An 18,006-nucleotide genomic window follows, 5' to 3' on the forward strand; every position below is an offset into this window, starting at 1 on the left:
AAACACAATACGGCATATGCTCAGATCCACGCCAAAGTGACATAAATGGGGCTTACGCATGGAACCGAATGACAAATTAGAGAAAAATAATAAGCTGTGCTTTGAGGCGATGAGGCGCGTCTTGTGAAATGACCTTGACCAACAGCGGATCCAGAGCGGTGGAGGTGGGGAAATGGGTCTGTGCCCCTGTTCCTTGGGGCGAGGGGGCAACAAAATGTCGTAGTGAATGGGCAGCGAAATCCTCATTTCGGATCCATATAATCCTTATTTTCAAAATGCCCCAAAATTGGACCACCAATGTTCGCATTTTTTTCGATGGCTTCCGAAATCCGGTGACACCGTAACCGACCCCAAACCTTTTTTCTTCAGGGCATCCAACTTGAGGGATGCAGCAATGCTCGGAAATGTTCATCCCTAACGAAATTCGGAATTGGCCCCCCGGGTTAGGGGGCACCAAAGAGACCCCTTATCTAAGTGTGTAATTCACATTTCCCAAAGCTTTGGTTTTAAACATGGTTCAAAATCCGCGGGCGCCACAATACCTGTGCCTTTTACCCTTGCAAAATTATGGATCTGCCTGTCCCGCGAGGAAGCAGCAAAAACTTCATTACCGAGCATTATAGCTGTTATTTTCAAGAGCCACACATTTTCTGGGCCACCACAAAGCAAGGACGGATCCAGGGGGAGGGACCATGGGCTCATTCCCCTCCGCTTTGAGCCCAAGGAGGTTTTGATGCCCCGAAGAGGCACCGCATCTCATCACAAAGGGGGAATAATGTCTTCATTTCGGAGTCACGTAACCCATATTTTTATGAGACACTAAATTGCAAGAACACCACGGTGTGCCCTTGGCGTGCCCGTGCCCTTGACGAAACCCTGCGTCGGCCCACTCGGCCAGGAAGCACCAAATCCTTTATTTCGGAGCAACATAACCTTTATTTTCAAGATGCACCCAATTCCAGAGAGTACCAGAAAGAGCCCTGACTATTTTTTTTTTTCTGAAAGAGCCATGAATTCCATGGGCATAACTATGTTGAGCGTTCCGCCCTGATAAAATCCTGGATCAGACCCTTGCCCAAGGGTGCTTCAAAGTGTACTGAATAAAAGTGGGCCATTTATAAAATGCAAAATGATAATTTTAAAAGTGCACCAAAGTCCAGCGGCATCACAGCCGGTGTGCCTTTCACTTTGAAAAATTCTGAATCGGACCGTTCAGAGAAGGGGCACCCTATTCAGCGAAACGGGCACCAGCAGCCTCCGTGGTCATTGGAGCTTTACGACACGTCATCGCAATGCCCGTGCCACTTCATTAACGAAATCCTGCAGTCGGCCAAGGAACACTTTGCTTTCGGACCACCACTGCGTTTATTTCCTTGGGACACCAAATGCAAGTGGACGATTGAAAGAACAATTGAAGGTGGTCCAAAATTATCGTTTCAAGGGGCACCGAAATACAGGGGCCCACAACTTTCCTGCCATACACTCTGACGAAATCCTGGCTCGGCTCCTCTGGTGAAAGACATCAAGAACCTTGATTGCGAAGCGTCAGAACATTTGTTTTAGGAGCACCCAATTTAGCTTGGAATGCCACAATCAGCCCGAATATTTGTTTTGATATGATGCAAAATTCCAGTGCCCTTTAGAATGGCCCTTAAAGCTTTATTTTGGCGGGGAACCAAATTATGCACGACTCCCCCATCCTACCGCTTGACTCCGAGGGTCCCATGGGTCCCGAGTGTCATTTTTTTGGTCTCTTGAAGCCGAAGATCAAGAGCTCGATTAAAGGGTTCGAAGGGCAGGCCAGAGGTCGTATGGAGGGATCACAGCCCCAAGGTCGGACCCTGAAATGTTAGGGTAGCTCTAGCACTGATGGGAGACCCCGTGCAGCTGTGTCTCTATTTGAGGCAGCTGACTGAGAACAGTAATATCAAACAGTCATTACGTGCCATTCTGGGGCCTAATGGTCATTTCCCGAGAAGAGACATGACCAAGATCTCTAAATGTCAATCAGAAGGCATCCTTCATTCGTCGGGACACCTGAAAGAATGAAGAACCCATATTTCTGGTCAGTGAACACGGTCCCTGACAGGAGACTATGTATCGGCAGTGAGCCCCAGGTCGGCCAGGCGCAGATCTGCTAAACAGGGACGGTGATGGGACCCCGCATGGCAAAGTGCTTATTGTGCTAGTCTGGCCCCTCTTGATAATTAAGGGACTCATAAAAAATGACATAAAATGTTCACATGTACAATGAGACAGAGGAGAGGCCTGTGCCCGTCAGGGACACTAGTACAGTGCCGGACGAGGGATACCCTGCACCGTTCTAACCAGGGGCCGATATGGCGAACTAGTGTCTCGGTACCAATTATTGGACTTCCTGTGTCAATAAAGAGTCTGTTTGCATCAGCAAGGGCCTCTGCGCCGATCCGTTGCAGGGTGTCTCAGTCAGACGACCAGCCGCATCAAAGAGGGGACCGGTTGTGATGCATCCTTCTGAGGGTCTTCGTACGGTCCTGGGGGCAATCGCATTCTAGAAGCCGCTGGGCACCCCTAGGATGAGACGGAATGCCCTACAGCTGCTGACCAGAACGCTTTAACAATGCAATGCAGCTGGCTGACCAATTGATTCTCTAAAGGCAATTAGCAGTTGCAGCATTACGAGCCAGGGAGATTACGCCATTGAGCCTTCCCGTTGCGCCATCCCGTGATCCGTTCCGACTACCAATCTCAGAATTGTAGTAATGAATTATGCGGCAAGGGCACACACGCAAACCCATTGATTTAATAAAGCGTTGGTAGATACCAATGTCCGATGCATGGTCATTTCCACCCGTCTGTTGGTCGCTGTCAGGTGTTGCTGCGAGGTTCCGTATCCTACAATGGTGTAACTCCAATATTTTTGTTCCGACGTCTCACAGAGCACCTCGCGGGGGAGCACCAAGGAATCACGTACAGCTCGACCACAAACAATACTCTCCTTGCGCGCCAAGGCCACATGGCCACAAAGGACTTCTAAGGAAACAAATCAAACTGCTGAATTATCCTCTTTGGAGCAGCATCACAAATAAATCACTTGGACAAGGATCGAGACACTGATCAATGGCGTGGGTATTGGGTGATTGGCATGCAGTGCTGTGATTTACTGTGTTGGTTGTGATATTTACAGCGTGCGGTGTCTTATGATGTCTTCTGCACGGCTGAATAACTGTCTGTTGTTGTCAAGCCAAAACAACGATGAGTGCTGTCCAGTGAAAAATGTGTTGTTGGTTTGCATGCTCGTGCTTTATGTCCTGCCTTCAAGTGTTTAAAGTAACGAAATGAAATAAAAAGTCGGATAATAGGAGACCCAGTCACTAATCACATAGCATGCACGTTCTGCGAGCTTTGTGTGTCTGCCGTCAAAAAAGTATATATATATATATATATATATATATATATATATATATATATATATATATATATATACATGTGTGACTGTGACATGTGACATGTGACTGTGACATATATATACATGTGTGTGTGTGTGTGTGTGTGTGTGTGTGTGTGTGTGTGTGTGTGTGTGTGTGTGTGTGTGTGTGTGTGTGTGTGTGTGTGTGTGGTGTGTGTGTGTGTGTGTGTGTGTGTGTGTGTGTGTGTGTGTGTGTGTGTGTGTGTGTGTGTGTGTGTGTGTGTGTGTGTGTGTGTGTGTGTGTGTGTGTGTGTGTGTGTGTGTGTGTGTGTGTGTGTGTGTGTGTGTGTGTGTGTGTGTGTGTGTGTGTGTGTGTGTGTGTGTGTGTGTGTGTATACATCATTGTTAAACGTTCTGTGCAATTCGGGCAAAAGCACCGGCCAGAACTAACAAGGCACCATATCAGAGTGATCGGAAGCAGCAAACTCAACAGTCACTACATCTCCTCACGTGTACACCGCGAAAATGCAAGAAAACTAGGGAAGGGTTCTTACTTTGTGAGCTCCCTAGCGTCCAGGTCTCTATCCACCAAAAATGCTCGCATTCGGACGATTAAGTTTTAATATTCTTAGGTATGTAATTCGTATACGGAAACCTAGTGTACTGTGCGAAGCCCTAGAAAACTAGGCGCGCTACGTTTGCAAATACATGGAGCCTGTTTATATTCGCCAGATCATGGTGGATCCTGTCATGTTAAGGCTGAGCATTTCGGAGAAAACATGGCGACATGCACTTCAGATTGGCTGCTAAATATCATCGAGGTCCAGCACAGATTTGATTCCTAGCTCATATACGGCTAGCCGGGTAGTTGATGGGATCAGCCGATGACTGAGGACTAATGCAGAGTTTTTGCTTTGGCTGTTGCAAGGGAATACAGAATATCCTCTCCTTCAAAATGTATTAATAACGTAACGTATAAGCAAAATTTTGTCACAACTTCAACAAACAACGAAAATGATACGCGTGATTTAGGCGGCGTGTAAAATTATGCTCAACAATTACAACAACAAAGTCATCTGCGTAAACAGCACAGCCACAAATTTAGCCATCAATAGGTAAGACGTAAAGCCCCAATGAAACTTATTAAGACTTAGGTCCCCGTCAACGGCATAGGCCCTCCTATAATGTGGGGAAAACCCGAAACCAATAACGACGGCATCTGAGCGATCGAAACTGCCGCGGCAGGCCAATAAAGAGCTTGCTGTCGACAGTGAAGGGTCCTCATAACAAGCGAGAAGAACATAACACCAATATGGTGGGATACCTGAATGATTGGAGTACCCCGGCAGGCTGACATATAGGGTCCGGCCAGGGCACAAGATCCTCTGAGCAAAGGGGATCAACCGGAGATCAGTGTGCATGAATTAATGCTCCTGTGTGATCAAAAGTGCCCGGGCAGGGTTGACAGATAGCACTCTGACATGTGAGGGGTCCTCAGCAAATAAGCTCAAAAGGGAAAGAGTCATAGATCAATGAAGAGAGACACTGAGCATCGAGTGCCTCGGTGCGTGACTTTATAGGGCCCGAGCAACTGCACAGGGTCCTCCAAGCCAGTGGAAAGAGCCTGACACCAAAATGAAGGGCCCCTGAGCAACCGAGTGTATCCCGGCAGCAGCGGCGGGCGGGAGAGCCCGCCTGCCCCGCGGGCGCAGCGGTCCCCGCCAAGCCCGTGCTGTCTGCCATGTCTCCGGCTGTGGCTCCGCCCTGTTCGCCTGTGCCCAGTCAGGTCCACTGGTGAGGCCCGTGGCGCGGCAGCACCTAGGCCGGACACGGCCTCCAGGCGTCTAGGTAATCTATAGTAGCCATTCTCCACTATACGCATCACGTGATCATTGGTGGAATGCCAGATTATTTGTGCTATCTGTTGGTAAGAGCGGGAAATAGCAACAGGAGTAATAAATCTTTCTGTAGTACCATCTAGCGGCAGGAATCCAAACTGGCCTTAGTGCCGGGGATGCTGGGGGTTTTGAACACTGGACTTTACGACTCTGGATTTTGCAACTCTGGACGTTAGGCCTCATAAACGCCCCCAATGGGCACATAATTGGACGCAAAATGGGCGTTACGAGCGCTGGGTGTTGCGATCTTGGACGATATGAACAGCGGACGCTGCAGTCCTGAACGTTTTGATGGCTCCCCGGCAGGAGGGGCCACTTGGGACACTATGGAATGATTCCCAGTGACGTCAAGCAATGGCTCGCGCAGATCGTGAAGAAATTGTTTGGTGACTTTAACTCGTCCACAAAGTGCCATAGTAATAGAAGCCATGGAAACGGTGGGATGTGGACGTGGGGGGTGCAGTCAGTGCGTGCATAGCGGTGTATTGGTGTGAGTAGGACTAGGTGCGAATTTATTAATGCCATTTTTGAAAGTGAAATACTGAAATGCCTTTTTTGTACCTTCCGCTGAGCTTGGGAATCCAAATTTGCTGTATTTGAATGTTACTAGGTTCCAAGATTGTGTTACACCATACTATCTGCATAACAAAGCTGCACTATGGTAGGTGTTATACTCAACAGTGAATCATTCATATTGCTACCAAGGTTTTAAATTAGGTGGCATGTTTACTTAGGATGACTATTTTACAACCTTTGACACCAGTGTTGATGACTTATGTGTATACAAAGCAGGATATACCCATCAATTTCATTACAGTATTGATACATGGGTATATACCCACTGCAGATGGGTAGACCATGTCTCAGTTGGTCTACATCTGCTACCTATTTATCTTCCACTTCTCAGGCAATTTACACACATCAAAGCATTGTTGCATTTTCCTTAGCAACCGATCTATTTAATTGAGTATTTTTTATGCTAGGTGGTTCAAATTCAGTTGTAGGAATAGTGCTTAAGATGAATTTGTTTGCAGAAAACAACATTCCAAAATGTGCTGTGATGACATGTGTTTTCTGCATAGTTGGTTCAAATCTGTTCATTGCTGAGAGATGAATGCAAATCATGTATAGCATCTGGCATGCACAAATAATGTTTTTTTATTATCATGTTGCTGTTCCCTTGTTACAACAGTAAATCATCAGGTATGAAGAATGTATAGTTCACTTTTACATCAGTCATGAACTTGAATACTTAAAAATCTGTTGAATTTCATCAGCAGTGGCATTAGACTAGCAGTGCTCCATCTTATTGGCAGCTGAGATAAATACATACAATTGTTTTTCATGTCAGGAATGAAACATGGGCAACCCCTTTAAAGTATGTGTGTATAGTGTATGAAGTATGCATGAAGGCAGCTGATTGCACATATCCTTCACACAACATTTTCATGCATCATTTTGTTTAAAACTTGTTTGAGATGATGTGAGAAAGAATGTGCAGCATATTGCCAGTAAAGTAACTGTCAGCTTGGCATTTTTGTCAAATTAACACACAACATCATGCATTTTTAAAGACAGTCACAGCACATGTTTTTCATGGCCCCACAGCTGCTAGCTGTATTAATAATGTTCAGCATTTGAGTATGTAAATACATTAATGGCAGAATATTTGAAATGTTATCCACAATGACAGTATATAGCAACAAGCTTAAGGCCCAGTCTATGATCAGTGCTTAGCTAGTTGTGCACTACACTGCTAGTGGTGTGCCGTTGGTGTGCCATTGGTACATAAGTCCTATTTGTGCTTGCCATGGGATACAAATGTGTATTTCAAGTTTTTTAGCCTGATGATTTTTGGCATTTCAGGCCAGTGTTAAATGTATGACAGCTTCAAAACATCTGAAGAGAGAGTGTCTCATCCTATACATGTCATCTCTTTAAAGCAAAGTTCAATATACTGCAACATAACATATGTAATTTAAGGAAAGATGGAAGCACTAGAGGATGCCTTCAGAGTGCTAGGTCTGGATTCTGGTAAGTAGTGTTTTTTTTGTCATGTCACAGGAATCAGTGTTTTGGGTACTCAAGGTGCAGTTGCACCCTCTTCTGATGTGTTGAGGGAGGAGGGATTGGTGGTGCTGTCAGTGTTCCTGTTGTCCAGGTGCTGTGCCTGAGCAGGCATCTCTCTGATGGGTGTTGAGGGAAAGGGGGGATGGTGGTGGTGTCAGTGAGCCTGTTGTCAAGATGCTGTGCTGGAGCAGGCATCTTGCTAATAGGGTGTTGAGGGGAGATGGATGATGGTGGCTTCAGTGTACCTCTATCAAGATGTCATCCTGGAGTGATGGGTGTTGAGGGGGAGCGGGGACGGCGGTGGTGTTAGTGCTCCTGTTGTCAAGACACTGCTGGAGCGGACCTCTCGCTGAGGACCATGCCTGCACGGTTTCAGACGCCACCTTGGGCGAGGTTTACACCCGCTACCACCAGATCATGGCCAGCGGGAACGTGCGGCCGGACGGCCGGCCGCGCACCAACCTTCCAGCCGTGCGACACTCATTCAACATCATCATGCAGCACATGCAGATTGCTGGTGAGAACCGAGCATCAGGCAGCCCATGCAGTGCCATGCTAAGGACCAACTGTCGTTCATCAGATGTGGAATCTGGATACTGTGTGGGTTGGATCCTGCTCTCATGCTGAAGAGGAATTGCCTTGATGAAGGACATGCGGATCCCTTGTATAATCTGGACATTGTGCAGCCTATGCAGATCCCTGGATGCGGGCACTGCACTTCACAACAGGGTGCGAGATGACATGCGTCGAGTTCCCTAAACAAATAAGGTAGTGAAGAGTGACACTGGTCCCCATGGGTCTGTGTCAGACCCCTGGTTAAGGCTATGTCCATCCCAACAGATAGGAACGTTATCACCTGAACGACAGGCACAACCAAACTCATTGCTCTCATATTTCAGCACTTAATGGGGCTGTTTCAGGCGTTTATTGCGTCATTTTGCCAACGCAAGCATGGCTCTCAAATCTTTGAGGTAGGAACGTACAACTCTGGCATGATCTAACACGCGGCGTTGAATTGAACAGCGCACCCCAACCGCGTCTTGCTACGCAGTGTAAGACGCTAGACACAACTGTGTCGCCCTTCGTGTGGTTTGTATCGTGTCTCCACAAGGCAGCAGATCCACCACATCCCCGTGTTTTTGTTTATGATTGGTCAGTACGAAAGACGTTCTACGAGAACTTGTCTGCGGTCAGATGGCGCGGGTCCGTCGGCTTGGCTGGGGGGCGAGCCTGCAAGGGACCCTGTTCGCTAGGCTAGGGTGGCAAGCGTAGATGAGGCCCTAGTCCCGTTGGCTTGGCTCGGATGGCGAGCCTGGAAGGGGCCCCGTTGCCGTCCAATGCCGGTTGAGCCGCACGGGGTTCAGTGGAGGAGAGTGCCCGCGCTATATCCATGACATGTTCCTACCTCAGTTGTGCGTTTGGCAGTGGAACTGCAGCGAAGCGTCTTGAATGCATTTCACATCATAAGTACTCGGGAATAGTCAGTTTTTCCTGCTGAATGGTGTCTAGAAAAGACTGGAAGGTGTATTCTGAGTATGATATCACGTCGGTTCCTTTCACATTGGATCCTGGACACCAGACGCCATCCGGCCGTGCAGACAACGCCCCTTATCGGCGGTCAGTTGCACTGGCTCGTCGGCTCATCGCAGCGGGTGGGCAGGCTGGTGCAAAGTCGCACCAGGCGACCGTAATTCGCTTGTTCTGGTGGAGGCGAGCCGGTGGCCGACGTATAACGCACGAGCCGACATCCGCCTACGGGCGCTGACGTCTGCTGTGTCGTCGTGGCACAGCTGGTGTTTATTTGTCTGTTGTGTCACGGCGCTCTGTGCGCTGCTGCACGCCTTGTGCTAGTGGTTGACAGGTGGTGTCCCAGACGGCATTGGCGCCGATTGCCCTTCTTCAACTTGGTGTCACTGCAGTCGAGTGCTCTGGGTTAGATTGTCAGGGCTGATCAGTTGGTGACCGGCCGTTATCGGCCCGCCAGATTGACTCACTCGCGGGCCAGCTGGCCGTTATCGGCCCGCCAGATTGACTCACTCGCGGGCCGGGGGACGGTATGCCGCCCGCAAGCCTTGTGACGTCACCGGATAGGGCCGTCGCTGTCGCGGCGGCCGGGCGCGGTGGGCGGCGCTTTGTTTGCAGCTGTTGCAGCGGCTCGCCCGTGGTGGGGCCGTTGAGACGCCGTATGGCCGAACAGAGCCGCCGAACTGCAGCCATGGACACTATCACGGCTGAGCGCCGGTCACTTGGGGGCGGGGCGGTGGGCGCCTCACGAATGCAGCCTGTCCAGACCAGGGGAGCGGCCCGGGACGATACCGACCGATCCAGGCGGGCTGGCGGTCGGACGGCGCCGCTGGGGCCACTGAGACACGGACGGGGGAGGGGCCGCCCGGGGAAAGCCCGGGATGATGACATGCGCTCGGTTTGGGACGAGGCGGAGCAGCGTTAAGTGTGTGCAGTCAGCACTGGCATCGGGCGGCGGGCTGCGGCGAAGATTGGACCAGTCATCGTACTGCTTTTCCACGAGAAGGAAGCCACTGGCCCTGTTGGCGAGAGGCCGCTCTGAACATTGTTATTCCACCCACGAGGTGGTGCAGTGGTGCAAAAGTACTGTAAATTATGGAGACGGTAACGAAATGGACTAGATTAAATTCCATGACTCTACTTTTGCCCGCTCTCAGTCGCGACACTCACGTTGTCCATTCTTCGCTCCTGCAAAACGCGCCTCCCCGCCTAATTCATGCCACCTGCAACGGCATCGCGAAGTCACGCAGTGTCGGCACTGTGCCGATGGCCGTGGGAGGGCGGGCGGTACGCCGCCGCCGCCGCCACTGTCGGCGGACGTGCGGCGGCGGTGGTCTGATGTCGCCACCGGCTTCTGTGCAGATTTGCTCATCGCCGACGACGACGACGAGGACGACAACGACGAGGACACCTTTTCGGACAGTTTTTTCTCGCCGGCCGACTACTACGACACGGACCAGCTGCGTGAGAGCAAGTTCAGCCGTCGCCGAACGAGCCCTGGTGAGTGGCGCCGAGTCGAGCCGCGGCGGCCGGACATCGGCCCAGCCCGCTCTTTCGAGTGGGCTGTCGTCACTTCTAGGCTTACGTTGGCCTCACAGGGGTTTGTGTATAGCTAGGCTGGTGATTATTGTAAACACTTTAGTTTCGGACGGTGTTTTGTGTGACCCCAGTGGAAAAATCGAGATCATCGAACGCGCTCAAAAGTGTTGAATAGCCCTGAACCATTGTGCACTGTGCGTTGCCAAACTTGAGCCGGGTTTGCAGCAGCGCTTTCTATTGGCAGAACTCCCAGGTAAGGTAATTGTAAGACTGCCGAGATAGGAAAGTCAGGAAAGTCGTGGCCACGGCTGTGGCGCGTTTGGGGACCGGATAGACCAGTTTTCGAACGTTTCTCATTTCGAATGCGAAGGAAGACTAGACATTTTGCCCTGTCTCTGTATGGCTGGCAATTTTCGTTAGGTCATGTCAAGGTCATTGCTGTCAATTTTCGTGAGGTCATGTTACAGCTACCTCGACCGACTCGCAGGTGACTAATGGCATAATTCAAGGACGGCTCCGCTAGGGAAGACGGTCATTCCATACTTTGTGACCGACCAACAGACGTTATTCAATAGAAAGGCTGATTGACGCTTCTCATAAGATCTCAGGCAAATCTCATAACATTTCTTCAGAATTTCTTATATTCCGGGGAGTCTTAAATGAGTCTTATATGTTCTTGCCTTCCGTGAACAGCCAACAGAGTGGTCCGGACGTGTAACCCGATTCAAGTGTCGTGGACTAAGGAAGCACTTCCCAGATGTTCTTATTTATTTATAGAATTGGTGGAGTATTGTTATCTATAGAGTATTATTTACATCTAGGTTTACGGTGGCCTCACGGATTTGTGTATACCTAGGCTGGTGATTATTGTAAACACTTCAGTTTCAGACAGTGTTTTGTGTGATCCCAGTGGAAAATAATACTTTCTCCAAATATTCTTATTTACTTATATATTTATTCTTAATAATCTCCAGATTACTTATTTTGCATGTTAATCTGGTACGCTGGTAGGCATGATTCATATTTGTATTTTGAGGGTGAGTTGGATGACTCTGTAAGCCAACCATGTGAAAGATATTGACGTTTTTTGTGGGGAAGCAGGAAGGAGCCTGTCCTTAATTCAACACATGATTTGTATCTGGATTTAACCATTTTCCATTTTTATCCAACAAGTTTTGTTCATAAGACAAATAATGATGCCACGAGTTATGTTATGAGGCTATTTTGTTTCATGCTCTTGATTATTTTCCTCAAATTTGTTGAAGGGGTCCCTCATGTCTGCTCTAACAGGATTTCATCAATAGTTGCCATGGTTTGCTAACTGGCAAATGACTGCATTGTAGATATGCACTATATTTTAGCGCAATAATACTCTAAGCTGCATAGCAAATACGATATGAGGTGGGCATCAGTTTTTTACAAATAGTCAGACCTGCCCCATTTTAAATATGAAACTAACATTTCAAACTTTGTTATTAAATATGAAATGTAAACCTAAATGGATGCCTATGCTGCAGCTGAACGTGCAATTACCAAAACGGGTTTTATGACCATCTGTAAGTTATGTTAAGCATGGAGAAGAGAGACTTAAGTGAAGCATGCCCACTATTGCCCTTGACAGAGCCTGACAATGACAATCAGAATACATTGTTCAGGGTGATTTGAGGTGTTCTGTTTTGTGTGCCATCAATTTTGTCAGGTGTCAGCAGGCTGACACAAATGAATTAAACCAGAACACTACTTGAGACCAGCCAAAAATAGCTTTATCATGTTTTTATCACAAGTGCTGCTGTCAAGAGATAGGTGAGGTGAGTTGAGATGATGTTCAACATATGGGCTACTCTTAGTTAAGTTAATTTAGCTGGTCAATTGGATGACGAGTAAGATAAGATGATCTCAGGATTCTTCAGACCAGGCTTAGTTAGGCTGCTTTAATGGAAATCACATTGTCATTTTGTAAGAAACAGTGACATAATATTCGTGTTGCCCGACCTCATCCTGACAGAAGCCAGAGGCATGTCCGTTGTGTTTGACTTGGTGATGTATCGAGGTGCTATAGTCCATGACTTTTTGTTTGAATGCTTTATGCTTGTTCAATGTTTTGTTGTTGTTTGTTTTCTAACTCCTCCGCTCTGTTTTGTGTTAAAAAATCTTGTGTAAGCTAAATACAAAGTGCAGCATCAAGATACTGGTGCTACACGGTTTTTGGTGCTCATCACACTGTTATGAAATTACTTATCTTTCATGTGTTTGGTTTCACTTTAATGGCCTAAGATGTTAAAAAACGAAAGGTTTGTCATGTTTATAAGATTACGTCCATACCAACTTGGAGTGTATGTCTGTGTTCGCTGGGACATCTCTCACGCACCCATAAGCACCAACTTTCGTGATTAGAAATTTTCGCTCCTGTACGGTCTTTTTGCGATGTGATAATTCACTCTCTAGTTCAAAAACGATTCTAGCTTACTAACTGCGGCGCTTGTTGATGTCTGGAAGCATACGTTCAGGTCGTTTTCACCATACCTGTTAGACTAGGTATGTCTTTGAAGCACGTACATTGTGGGCGATATTGTTGGATGCCCCCCCCCCCCCCCCCCCCGATCGCAATCTTGTTCCTAAGCCATCCGCGTTCGCTGTCGCTGCCTGCAGTGACGGAGCGTGCTTGCGTTGCAGACACGGGCTATCGTACTAACACGGATGGCGCGGCGGTGGCGGCCTGCGCCACCAGTCTGGTCCAGGAGGAGGAGAACGCCAAACACGAAAACAGAAAGACCAATGTCAAAAAGAAGAAGAAGAAGAAGAAAAAGAAGAAACCTGATTCCTCTATCGCTGTCAACGTTAATAATAACAGCAGTGATGCTCGTAACGAAAATACACCGTGAGTTAAATCCAATCTTGAATTGATCGTTTCGGAGCTGGTTTATGTGAGAAACATTCGAATTAACCACCTGAAGATGTGTCCTGGGTTCATCTGGGAATATTTCATGCTGTAGACCAAACGAAGACCGCGGGTCTATGTACACCAGTCTTCGGGCTGTGTGAGATGTTCATGACCAGTTGCATTGCCCCGTGCAGAGCCAGTGATTCGGACGGGGAAGGTCTGGACCTCGATTCGGCCTTCGCCAAGGCTGCCCGCAAAGCGTCCGCTGAGAAGCTAGCGGCAGCCAACGGCAGCAAGACCGAACCCAAGCGAGCGGCGGGCAGGGCGACGCCAGCACAGGTGACCCCCCCCCCCCCCTCCCCCCCACGTCTCAGGTGGCGGCGGCTGACGGCGGCGGCGGCCGCCGACGGCTGGGAGGACCGACCGGCGCCGCGGCCGCACAGCACCGCCAGGCTGCGTGTGGCACGAGCTGTGCTTCTGTGTGCGGCTCGTTGGCTGTGACGTGCCCCGCTTTGCCTGACGTGTGTTTGCGTGCATGCTACACTGAACTTGGCAGGGGAGCGGCGTTAGACCACGATGGGTCGTGTCGGGGCTGTGGCCTGTGCAGTCACAGTTCGCACTCGTCCGCGCTACACCGCGCCCGCGTTGTTCGCCCTCGTGCCCATTTTGACCCAAGGCCCATCCCCAACTTGCTCTCCCTCACACCGGCCCCGGCGTGCGCTGTCCGGGGGCGTCCCGCGCCGCTCGGCGCTGATGGCGCCGCCGGTCGCCAGGGTGCCGCCGCCGCCGCCGCCGCCGCGCCAGCGCCGCCGCCGCCGGACACCGTGCGCGAGCGGGCCCATAAGCTGGGTGCCAGCGGCACCGAGCTGGCCAAACGCGGCCAGTATCCGCAGGCCGTGCAGGCGTTCACGCAGGCGGTCCGGCTCGACCCGGACGATCATCGCTTCTTCGGCAACCGCAGCTTCTGCCTGGAGCGGCTCCAACAGTACGACAAGTGAGTGGAACCCCCGACGCTGGGCCGGGGCCGGGCGGTTCGCGCTGCCCTGCCGACCGCTGGGGCTGAAGCGACCGAAACCAGGAGCGATCGAGGGGGGCCTTCCGGGCTTCCGGGCAGGTGAACGCCCTTCATATAGGCTCGTGATGTGCTCCCATCCGGCGATCGGTCGTCGCTGGCTGCGGTGGCGCCGGAGCTGTTGATCGGGTGTGTCGTGTCATGACAACTCGAGCTTTGGCCACTATCGTAGTAAGAACACTATCCAGTCAATTGCGGTCGGCCGCTGTGGAAGTTACCAGCGTCTTTTATGGCGCATGCTGGGGACCATGGTGGTGGCGCGCCGTGGCGTTAAGGCCCAGGTTACGCCGCGGCTTTGTCCTCATTGTCGGGCCTGTCGTGATGGTGTGCTCTCCCTGTGCCGGCTGATCGGGCAGCCAGCCGTGTACCCGTGCGTATGTCGGCTGTTGACTGTTGTAAGGCGTGGCGTCCTACCGCTGACTGGTTCCTTGCCGTCCATTCAAGAGCCCTGAAGGACGCCGAGCAGGCTATACAGATCGATCCGTCTTGGCCGAAGGGATATTTCCGAAAGGGTCGAGCCTATCTGGGGCAAAAGGTGAGTATCAGGTGTTTACTTTGGCCCGTGACAGCTACACATAATTTTGTTTCGAAGAGCAACTAGAAGCTATCACTGACCATGATGTATCGCGTCTTACATCTTATTATATTAATGACGTTTACTATGCATGGTGACACTAGTGGCCGTAACATTTCAAAGCCTTTGCATCTGCTGGCTGGTTTGCGTTTTGTGTGCCAGTTTCGTCCGGTCTGATCACATGCCCGAAATAGTTTCACTCCGAAATGTCTGAGTTAAGATTGGTGCACGTAATAGTATCCCCTTTCAAAGGTCACCGTAAATGAAGGTGTTTCGTTCTCGCTGGAAGTACCAACTTTAGAGAATGGGTGATGTCGTTGCCATATGACAGTACTCGCCTGTAAACTTTTGTACCTAGACTCTCGCATCCTGCTTGCAGTGGTGCATATGGAACATGTCAGTTTACTGCCCCTTGCGCATCCAGTGTCATGCCAGCGGAACCTTTCAGTGTGACGGGAACATTTATATTTGATGCGCTCATGTTCGCCCAACCTCATTCAACATACCTACTATAATAAGTGGTCGTAGTAGTCTATACAACTGCTGTGCAATTATACTATGGCACCAATAGGCATGCCAGTATTTACTCATCAGGTTCATATCAAACTCTCCTGCACCTTCCCTCAGAAATATCAGGAGGCGGAGGAGGCGTTTCGGCACGTTTTGAAACTGGACCAGGACGTCCCCGAATGTCGTCAAGAACTAAAAAGGCTAAGCGTTTACAAGCTGATGACAATGGGATTCGAAAAGAACCGCGCGCGATCCGCCATCGAACAGTACGGCACGGAGGAGGTTAGCACGGCTGATGACAGGCAGCACTCGAGACCACTGCACTGATGTCCTTCTGGACCCGAGGCTGTGACACCTGCGGGATGTCGCGGCCGCCGTGTGGAGTGTGTCTGCCGTCTGCCAGTCTGCCGACCCTATCACGTCTGCCGCTCCGACGCTCCAGTGTGACGTGTTGGCCGCCTTCGCGCGGCGCCGGCACCGTTGCTGCGTCTGCCTTACCACGTCGTGTGTCGTGTCGTGTCATGTCGTGTCGTTCCGTACCATGCGGTGCGGTGACGTGCCGTGCCGTGCTATGCCGTGTTCGTGTCGCGCCATATCGTGCCATATCGTGTCATGTCATGTCATGCCATATCACGTCATGCTGACGGCCCTGCGGGTCGGCAGGCGGCCGTGAACGCCCTGCTGCGGGGCGACGTCCGGGACGACCTGGACATCAGCCCCGAGTGGGACTCGGACGACACGGGCGAGCCTACGCCAGGCCGATCTGTCGACCCCAAGGAGGAGTGAGTGGACGCGTCCGGCTGGCGGCGGTTCGGTCGCCCGTCGGGACGGGGGGGGGGGGGGGGAGATGCTGCCGCCGCTGCGGATCGGATGCGGCGGGCCCCGCATGCGTCTGGGGCCACGAGAGCCCTGCCGGGCCTGCGCCGCTGAGAACGCGCGCGTCGTGTGTCCACTTGTGATCGTTCGGCGCTGCGTCCGGCGGCTGCGGGTGGCAGCGGCCGTGTCGGCTGGGGCCGCCCGCTCCTCGGCGGCCCGTGTGATCTGTGGGCGCGTGACCCGGTCCGACTGACGGTGTGCCTCGCCCGCAGCCCATCCAACGTCGAGGGCCTGACTTCGCTCTGGGTGGGGAACATCATGCAGTCGGTGACGGACAGGGACCTCGCCGCCCTGTTCGCCAGGTAAAACGACTGGTCCGCGCGGCGTCAGTCTTCTGTTGACCTCTGTTAGGATACCGGCTCTGCTGTACGCCAGTTGTGCCGCCCTCGCTAGACCTAGGGCCTCGCAACCGCCAATGGGGGATAGTTGTCATGAAGCGTGCGCTGCATTGGCGGAGTCTACTGCGACCTGGATTCTTTTCTATAGTATTAAGTTTCATATTCTAGTTAATTTTCTGCTCATTAACTCTGGGTTCGCATGACTGACTAGTGCTCCCACACTGGCCAAAGACTCATGACCGTGCCGACTAGTGTCATAGAGCCGTGAAGAGCAGGCGGAGCCCGGCCGCTTGCTCCACCTGTCTGTACGCCTGCCGGCGCGCAGGCATGCTGGACCAGCGTGCCAGTGACAGGCGATGCTGACCTCGCTAGACACGGTGCCGTCACGAGCGTGCGCGTGCTGCCCGACCGCTTCTGCGCATTCATCAACTTCGGCGACAAGAAGGGCGCCAGCCTGGCCATGCAGCACCTGCAGGGACACGAGTTTCACGGTAACCGGCTCAAGATCAAGTTCCCGGACAACCCGATCGTCAACGGCCAGCAGAAGATCGTGCTCGGCAAGAAGGGGTGAGCGACCATGGTCCCGGCTCTGCAGCGGTGTTGCCCGTGCGGCTCCGTTGATGCGGGGACTTCTGACGAGGTTGATGGGCCAATACTGTTCCTGGCGCGAGATAAGCGGTCTGTGTTGAAACAGACGGCGCGAGGCGCGAACAGGGCGACCCGTGTTGAGACGGGCCGGGCGGCAAACGGGCATCGACAGGCCGGACTCGACTGCGCCCGGCGCGCGGCACGGACCAATCACCCCATGTCAGGTAGTCCACGCCAAAGTGCGTCCCCATAGGGGTAGTGTGGCGAAGACTCACGATTGCGTAGCATGGGAGCTGATCATAGAAATATAGCCGATCAAAAGATTTGAGATGAAAGAATCCTGCGGAGACCGCGACAGGTGGTGCTGCTGCGGACGTAGGCGTGGCGTGGCGCTATGTTTGAGCTGACTGGGCCTGCGGAGACCGCGACAGGTGGTGTTGCTGCGGACGTAGGCGTGGCGTGGCGCTGTATTTGAGCTGACTGGGCTGGCGGCTAATCATTTGTCGGTGCGTTCCGGCACTGTGTTCCGATGAGTCGCATAGCGTCTGTGACGGGACCGCAGGCGGACGAGTGGTCGGCTTTGGCCGGCGGTGCCTGCCTGCTGTGCTCTGTGGCTGTAACTGACCGAGCAGGGATGGGCGGGCGGCTGACGCATGCCTGCCGCTGACAGGGTCGGCGCGGCCGCTGGCGGACCACGCAAGCTGTCCGGTCCCGTCGGAGACGGCGAATGCTTCTATTGGCGAACGGC

At 51.6% G+C, this 18,006-nt stretch overlaps 1 protein-coding gene across 5 annotated transcripts in view; it reads left to right on the forward strand.

Moving 5' to 3' along the window:
• Positions 1-5,699: 5,699 nt before the first annotated feature.
• LOC119112202 (uncharacterized) overlaps positions 5,700-18,006 on the forward strand; it is a 12,811-nt gene continuing 504 nt past the window's right edge. The window contains exons 1-13 of one of the 5 annotated variants that reach the window (XM_037236292.1): positions 5,700-5,723; positions 7,153-7,320; positions 7,733-7,873; positions 10,243-10,380; positions 13,093-13,297; positions 13,495-13,639; positions 14,074-14,294; positions 14,817-14,907; positions 15,574-15,738; positions 16,120-16,238; positions 16,545-16,634; positions 17,043-17,237; positions 17,929-18,006. The exon at positions 17,929-18,006 is cut by the window's right edge and continues 504 nt beyond it. In XM_037236292.1, coding sequence (XP_037092187.1) covers positions 7,275-7,320; positions 7,733-7,873; positions 10,243-10,380; positions 13,093-13,297; positions 13,495-13,639; positions 14,074-14,294; positions 14,817-14,907; positions 15,574-15,738; positions 16,120-16,238; positions 16,545-16,634; positions 17,043-17,237; positions 17,929-18,006 — 1,634 coding nt within the window. In that variant the 5' untranslated portion in view covers positions 5,700-5,723; positions 7,153-7,274. The other 4 variants (XM_037236288.1, XM_037236289.1, XM_037236291.1 and 1 more) reach the window with 4 other exon arrangements.

The sequence above is a fragment of the Pollicipes pollicipes genome, unplaced genomic scaffold (genome assembly GCF_011947565.3).
Source record: "Pollicipes pollicipes isolate AB1234 unplaced genomic scaffold, Ppol_2.1 Scaffold_7261;HRSCAF=8764_pilon_pilon_pilon, whole genome shotgun sequence".
Lineage (NCBI taxonomy): Eukaryota > Metazoa > Arthropoda > Thecostraca > Pollicipedomorpha > Pollicipedidae > Pollicipes > Pollicipes pollicipes.